At 42.8% G+C, this 8,359-nt stretch overlaps 1 protein-coding gene across 2 annotated transcripts; it reads right to left on the bottom strand.

Annotated features, from left to right (window-relative positions):
* Positions 1-3,019: 3,019 nt before the first annotated feature.
* LOC119341544 lies at positions 3,020-8,026 on the bottom strand. 2 transcript variants are annotated; one of them, XM_037613507.1, is made up of 2 exons: positions 7,530-8,026; positions 3,020-3,277 (listed from the first exon to the last, which is right to left on the bottom strand). In XM_037613507.1, exons 1-2 carry the CDS (start codon positions 7,814-7,816, stop codon positions 3,205-3,207), a joined length of 360 nt encoding a protein of 119 aa, XP_037469404.1. In that variant the 5' UTR covers positions 7,817-8,026; the 3' UTR covers positions 3,020-3,204. The 2 variants fall into 2 exon arrangements, with proteins under 2 accessions (XP_037469404.1, XP_037469342.1); XM_037613445.1 differs by lacking the exon at positions 3,020-3,277 and adding an exon at positions 6,805-7,417.
* Between the last annotated feature and the right edge of the window lie 333 nt (positions 8,027-8,359).

The following is an 8,359-nucleotide window of genomic DNA, read 5'->3' on the forward strand; positions in this document are numbered from 1 at the left end:
ATATACGGCTGCGCTATTGTGAGCGAGCGCGCATTCTGCTTAAACTACGCTCCGGCCGGACCTAATTAGGCCAGCGGGTGGCGCTGAGAAGGCCGCCCTCCACCGCAGAAATGTTGAGGGTAACGCTGAGTGGTAGGAAAAGTAACACATTTAATTCAGTTACCATGTGCTGGTCCGCCTCGTCCTGCTTTTTGGTCACTAATCATTGAAAGTAATAGGGTATAGCGGACATGGTAATGGACCTAGTTTTATTACTGGGCAGTGAGATATGTTGTAAAACCTGGCCGAAACATGTAATAATGTATTACTACATGCTCACAAATTGGCAGTGGTAAAAAAATGAAGTGGATGGTAACGCAAAAAAGAAAATTACGAACAAAAAAAGTTAAAATACTTCGATCCAGATTGATATGTAGTAATGCATTACTGCATGTGCTCTGTTGTTCCCAAGCATAATCTAGCATTTGTGTACAACAAAAAAGTCAAAATGCTTCGATCCAGGTTGATATATAGTAATGCATTAGTGCATGTTTATGTTTTTCCCAAGCATAATCTAGCATTTTGTGGGCAACGAAAAAGTTAAAATTCTTCGATCCAGGTTAAAAAGTCAAATGGACAAGTTTTATGTACATAGAAATCTAGCCACACCGATCGCAAAAAAACCAAGTCCACTGCGACAAGCCATGTGCTTTTACAAAAAAACGATCATTACCATCAACTAGTGCACTTTTACTATCCACAAGTGTCCTTTTACGTTGGATTTGATGGTCAAACGTTGCTAGTAAAACTTTGTAGTGCATTACTATGTCCTATCCATCTTTTACCCTTGATTAGGAGGCAACCTAGGTGGCGCACAGGGAGTTGCTCTTTTTAGTTGAGTTTCCGGTTGTGTGGGGAGAGCGCGCCGGCCGGAGCGCAGGATAAGTGATTTTGCGCTCAGGCTTAGTTTAGCGTGTCTATATATATATATATATATATATATATATATATATATATATATATATATATATATATAGTACTTGCACAAAAATTGGGGGCCCCAGATTTTTGGGGGCCCTGTGCAGCGGCTCCACTTGCACCTGTGGATGTACGGGCTTTGTGATTGCTAAATCCTAATACCGTTGTCACCATTGTGCAGGGTGTTGTCTGCTGATGCGGTGGCCAGTGAGCCGCTGCCCAACGCCAACGTGCAGGTGATCTCTGGGACGACTGCCTCACAGGTCCCCTTTTCTCTGCCGGCGCGTGACCACCCGCACCCACACCCGGGAGATTTGTTGGCCTGGGCCTATGGAGAAGACCGTATTCATGCGGACCCTCTTATGCAGAGGTTAGAAGCCATTGGAGCTTTGCTCAACGTGGAACTGATGATTGTTCCCCCCCTTCCCACGCTCGGAGATCATGGCAGCACTGGACGAGCTCGCCAAGCCTCCGCCTCCTATTGAAGTGGCTGCAGGAGCTTCAGAAGAGATAGATGCCGAGGTCAAAAGGTTAGCATACCAGGAAGCTGAAGTTTCTGACCGGATCTTTACCTGAATCCTAATACCGTTGTCGCCATTGTTCAGGGTGTTGTCTGCTGATACCACGGCCAATGAGCTGCTGCCGAACACCGACACGCAGATGGTCTGCCGGACGGCTACCTCACAGGGCCCATTTCCCCTGCCAGAGCTTGATCACCCACACCCGGCAGATGTGTTGGCCTGGGCCTACGGAGAAGGTCGCCGTATTCATGCGGACCCGCTTATGCAGAGGTTGGAGGCCATTGGAGCGTTGCTCGACGTGGAACTGGATGGTGATGTACCGCGACCACCGATATCTCCATGGGACAGAAGTTGCTGGTTATGGACTTATGGTTGACTAGTGAGTAGTGAAGTTTGTACTGTTTATTTTCAAAATCAATAAAATAAAAATACGCAGCCTTCCTTATAAAAAAAAGTGAGTAGTGACTATCAGGGAATAAAAATGTCAGCCCAATATCGTATAAATTGCATATCACCGTTTGCTTCACATTTGTGATTCTGACTTGTGTAATGATATTGTTTACTTCAGTTCTAGGTGATGAGGTATCTTCAGCTCTCGTTCTAATCATGAATGGCAACTCTGTTTTCTTAAACTGGTTAGATATATGTGCATGTTTTCAGGTCTTTGCTAGGAATTTTGTTTATGCATCTGGATCTGCATCTTCGTTTTCTGTTTTTCAATGAAAGGGGTCAAATTATATTGCTTAGATTTTGTGCCTACTTTTAACGGCTCATGCACATGGGCAGCAACTCACATACCACACATTTGGAAAATTGAGGCTTATGATATTTTCACCTTGGGCAGGTTGTCTATATAGGTGCAGCTCCAAATTACATTTTAGTTCCATATCTTAACTAATGTGACTATTTTACATTATTTTATCACAACAAACTTTTTTAGCACCGTAAAAAGTATTTTGAACAGTATGTCTTGCAAAACCCTCAAATGTGTTGCGGTTTCAGATGCAGACATATTTAGTCTCAAAATACTTCGTGCCTTATTCAGGTCACCCTCATTATGGGTTCTTGGATCACTCTAATTTCCTAGATATTGTTTGATTAGTTATTTAGTTATCTTAGCAGGCTTCCGATAATTCAAATTACCGATATTAAGGAGCATCAAAATTAATAAATATTCTGGAACTCATTCATAAATACTTGGGTTTATGCTAGTTTTCATGATTGGATATTAAGTCATTCAGGGTTCAAAAGATGACAACTCATCTATCGAACGATATATTTCATATGTAAGCATATGAAAAATTACAGTTGCTAATAATCCCCTGAGGATCTTTCGATGAAATATCTGCTTTTACTTGGAGTAACAATCTGCCTGAAGATATTATCATAAACACTTCTATTCTTATTTTCTTCATTGTATTTTTGTATGCCTACTATACTCATAATGTAAATTCAGCCTCCTATTTGAACATGTTGATTTTCTTATAAAGGAAATTTTCATTCAATCGATATATCAAGTTGCTACAACCGTACTGAGTGAATGTCCGGCCTCTACATAGCACAATGCACGCAGCCAGAACTTCCAATAGGACCAAAAAGAAAATATTATTTTACAGAGCAAAAAAAGGTCAGCCTAAGGTGGGGGTAGATCCTAACTGAAGACTACATGATGGGAGAAAATCTCCCTCACCAATCACCATATATTCCAGCCGGGTAGACACCATCCTTAAAATGTTTCTGTCCCCCGGTCTCCGCAGGATAGATCAAGTACGAAGCCATCACATACATGCATAAATAACCTGCATAGGGAATGAAACACATTTTTGTTAAAAACCACATCATTTCTAGTAAGCTACAAATCCGAACATAAGGCTGCCGCTCCCACAAGAATGTGTGAACAAAATTATTTTTCAATACCCTGCAACCAATTGTCAAACATATTACGCACACTGCGAGGGGGTAAATATTTGAAGTTACTTGAACAATGGACCACACCGCAGGAGCAAATTTACACTCAAAAAATAGGTGTTTAATGTACTCTTCATGTTGTCAAAAGATACAAGTCTTGCTACCTTGCCAGTTGTGGCATGCCAGTATTCTGATATCCATCTGCACAAACCTCCCCATACTTTATCACATATGATTTGATTTCCAACAAGGAAAATGAAGCATCTCAGTAATTTCTCCAGATGTTATGTCTTCTTTTCATGTTTATTTCTCCTTCCACACACAGTTCACAAGGTTTCGTGTTTTTTCTCATATATACAGCGACTATATTTTTCTACATAGAATAATTGTAGATTCATCTTTCTTGGCAAATGGAAAATATAATCCTTTTTCCAACTTAAACTAGACTTTTTTTCTAAGATATACCATAACATGTTAAATATCTGGATGCTTGCTCAAACCGGCAACAAGTCTGATCTCCAAGCACGGTAACTAGCCGCTTACCAGAAATAACAGCAGGTTAAGAGAACTTTGGTTCTTGTCATCTATTCCATAGTTAATAGACAATTAAGCAACCCCACGGAATGGAGGCCACATGGAAATCATCCCCAACCCTGAACAGCGCTGTCGCAAACCAATCCAATAAAAAAAATTCTTCCTCGCCGGATCCAGTTGAATCCTTCACTTCTATCATTTACAAAAAAGTATAGTTGATTCATGATTTTTTTGGTCGAGAAATATTGCATTAACATAGTTGAGCTTTACTGCAATTCTGATTAGGTTTTGTTTTGTTATTTTATCATATTCAATACCTGCTCACTTTCTTTTGATATAGTTTATGCCATAATTACATGTTTTATATAAATAGTGTGTGCCTTGGTAAATTATGAAATTTACATGATACCTACCTATGCTCTCCATTCCTCTTTTTTTACGCCTGTCATTCCTTTTCATTTTGTTGTTTTGATCCATGGTTGAATCTTAAAATTGTAGATGAAAAACATGATGATCTTCATGACAGGGGTAAGTCTTAGGCTCTTAGCCATATTTAACATTGTTACAGAGCTAGTTAGTACAACTTAATATCATGAATGGATGCAATAACAAAAACCTAAAATTGTCGGTATATATATATATATAATCTATATCTATATCTATATCTATATCTATATCTATATCTACTATTAAAGGGAATAGGTATTCTTAGTTTGGTCCCTGATTTTAGTCCGTTTTAATCCGTTATTATGTTGCCTTCGTTACGATCGTACGTCTCATACTGGGCCGTGTTGGGCCTGGTTTTCACATTGCGCAACTGGTTTGTGCTTTGTATACGTAGCCTCCCAATCTGTTCGTCCATGAGTGTCCATGTAGAATCCGACTCTTGCTGAAAAACGGAAGTCGTATACATATCTGAAACCAGCTACATGAGTACCAGAAGCTATAAATAAAGGAAAATAATCGGCTAATTCCCTCGAGGTCCCATTGATTTCCTGCATGCTCGGTGGTCGTTCCTATGCCCCCGGTCCTAGACGGTCCTGCAACGATGCGTACTAGCTAGGAGACGGGATCACGCTCTCCTGCAGCGCATCCTAACGGCTGGGTGACGGGAGCTCACGCTATGCTCATCCCAACAGCGTCTTGGGCGAAGCGACGAGAGGCAAGCGAGAGCCCCGCATGAGTTGGTTGGAGACCTCCGCGGCTGGTCGGTCAGGAGGTCGGGCCGCACAACGGGCGGAACGGCGGAGGGAGTGGTGCAGGGTGAGGCGGCGGGGTGGTGTGGTCTCGACCTTATCCTGCAAGCGACATCTAGAATCAGCAGCGAGGTCGGTGACTGGCTAGGTGGGCGGGTGCTGCTAGCCTGTCCATCGAGCCGTCTCCTAAGCTGTCACCCATGTGCTGCTCCTCTCCATGGCTTCGGCGTCCACGGCGGCGTCAACTACTTAGCGTTGTCTCCCCAAATATAAATTACCTCTGTAGATACATGGGGCTGCCTCCAAACAGCACTCCCCATCCCGTCTAGCTTGCTGCAGAATCCACACAGTGGTGAATAACCGAATACTGAACCGGAGTTGCATATGTGATGTGCCTTATGTGTTGCTTTGTGTGACGCGTGCTGAATTGGAAAAGCAGAGATGCATATGTACTGTATGTGTTTTGCTTGTACGTGGCTATGTATGTGCTGAATTCTGTTTGTCGTTTTTTGTCCAGGTAAGTTGAGGCACACAACAAGGACTAAGGCTGGAAAAAATAGTCATTGTGATGGTAAAGAAAATATTATGCTTTTTGTTAATAAATGATTACAAAGTTTAAAGTTTTTTTGCGAGGAAAATATTTTTTTAAAGATTTTGATCAGATGCTTGACAAGACAGGAACAATTAATTAGATGTGTATCGTTAGTCCCACACTAAAAATGTTTTAGTGATGTTTCCATGGATCTTGGTTAAGATCAAAGTTTGCCTGAATTGGACGTGTTTTGCGGATACAATCGTCATAATAATTGAATACAGTTTTGTTATTTCTCCCATTGCAACGCACATGCATATGTGCTAGTATAATATAATATATGCACTTCACCTCGATCTATTATTATTCAGTGTACATGCACGTATAGCTGCCAGGTCCACTAGTTATTAGGTCTTTATTTGTACATGAAGGGCCATTTATTAGTGAATACAGTCTCTTTTCTGGCTAATAGATCAAGTGAGTGATGCCGCCCCCGTCAGTTTTGATGATATGATAGGAACTAATGCACATGCATCAAGTTATGAAACTTTAAATTAAGATAAATTTTCATATACCAAGATATTTTGTTAGGAACGGAAGAAATGAATCATTGCTTGTAATGTGAAAAACAATTTTTGGGTTGCTTCTCATGTCACAAGGTAGAATCTTTATTTGGAATGTTTATTTGCACAGTAGGAAAAATCTTTCCTAATCGGTTGATCAAAAACAATATGAACATAAATAATTGGAAGAAAAATAATATCAACTCTAGAGAATACAATAAAAATCGGAAACATAATCTAACTATCACAAAAACAAATAAGGAATCAACTAATTCAACATTATCAGTTAAACATTATTGTCATTAAAATTTACTCACTCTGTCTAGAGACATCATGCACTAATGTATCGCGACATTTATCTTTGAAAAAGAATTTGATAGATAATATGTGGATCACATGATACAAAGTTAATACAATTGGTTCTGTATTAGTTTTTTTAGTAATCTCAATAGAAGATAAACTTCATACAACTAGGTCTAATTGGTCTTGAGGGACATGGACCTCCATACTAGACGTCCTTGTGGTGGTTTCCATTTGGGAACCACCTTCACGAGTTCTTAGAGGTTGTTTAATTTTGTTACCGCCTGAGCTAGGTTCCCTAAACAAAACAACCCTGTGTGTTAGGTTATTGGGGGCGTAATAAACATGTGTGTTAGGTTATTGGAGGCGTTTCAAAGTATTTTGGGCGGAAAACATCTCTGAGGACTGACCCCAATACTGCCAAGTCAACGATCAAGTCTCCCTTAGCGCATCTTCTAACATAGAGTATTTAACCAAAAACTACCACAATTCGCGGAAACGTGGCAGAAAACTACCACTTTACGATTTTGTTCCGAAAACTACCACTTTTTTATTAATCCGTGACAAAAAAACTACCAAGTGTGAAAACTGCTCGCTTTGCCTGGGTTAAACGCAAATCTGACTGCCCGACCCCACACATAAACGGGCTAAAAATGCAATCGGGTCCCTAGTTTTTCTTCAAAAAAGCAATCGGGTCCTCCGCCTCCTTCTCCGGTGAAGACCACCGCCGCCTCGATCTCTTTCTCCGGTGACCCGCGTGCCTCCTCTGAGTTCATGGCGGAGCTGGTGTGGCCGGAGCGGTTGGCGCCAAACCTTCCATCCTCCTGCCACCTAACGTCGTCGCCGGCGGCGTGCGTACCTCCTGCTTTTTCCCCTTCCCTCTCTCTCATCGACTGATTTCCCCACCTGGCGACCAGCGGGCACATGCGGTGAGCTCGGCACGCGCAGGCGGCGAGACTTGCGGGGCGCGGCAGCCACCAGGGAGCGCGTGCGAGAAAGAGGGGGAGGTGGTCCGAACCTGCACCAGAGGCGGGAAACGCTGGCGGCGCCGGCGAGGTCGGCAAGGTCGTCGCAGGGGGAGAGGTCCCCCCGACGCAGTCGACGAAGCCTGCGGGGTACATGCGGCGACCAGCGGCTCACGGCAGAGCATGGCGGCCAGCGGCGGCGCGTCACCGCTGCACGGACGAGGCGAGCAGGTGCGACGCGGTTCGCGGCAGCATGTAGCGAGGCCAGCAGGGCCGCTAGGCAGCTTGGCCTGGCAAGTGGCAGCTCCGACCGCAACGAGCAGCAGTAGTGCATGGCCATGGCTAGCTAGCCTGGCAACTCCGACGGTGTTGGGTACACCGTACACAAGCAGCTAGTGCGGTAGTGTCTCCGCCGCCGGCCATCTTGCTCGCATTGGAGCGTGTGGGGGCTGCCGGCGTGCCTGTGCCTTCCCGGCGAGATGGGCGAGCTGGGGGGCTGATTGCTTTTTCTATACTGACGTGTGGGCCAACTCGTCATAATTGAGTTTAAACAAGTTGAATCGGACACTTTTTATACATGGTAGTTTTTAGTCAAAGATTAGTGAAAAAATGGTAGTTTTTCGCACAAATATGTAAAGTGGTAGTTTATAGGCACGGTTCCATGAATTGTGGTAGTTTTTTGTTAAATACTCTCTAACATAGGAATGTATTGCATTTCATGAAGGCAACTTACAGAACCAATTGTTTGTTAGATGTAATCCTGGCCGGTTGATGGCTTTGTTAATTCAAAGCCGGGCTCTTCTTGAGCCTTCGTTCTAAAAAAATGAAGGCAACTTAACACTTAACTTCTTTAGAGAAACATCCAAACAGATTGCTTCTCAAA

Source organism: Triticum dicoccoides, chromosome 1A (genome assembly GCF_002162155.2).
Source record: "Triticum dicoccoides isolate Atlit2015 ecotype Zavitan chromosome 1A, WEW_v2.0, whole genome shotgun sequence".
NCBI lineage: Eukaryota > Viridiplantae > Streptophyta > Magnoliopsida > Poales > Poaceae > Triticum > Triticum dicoccoides.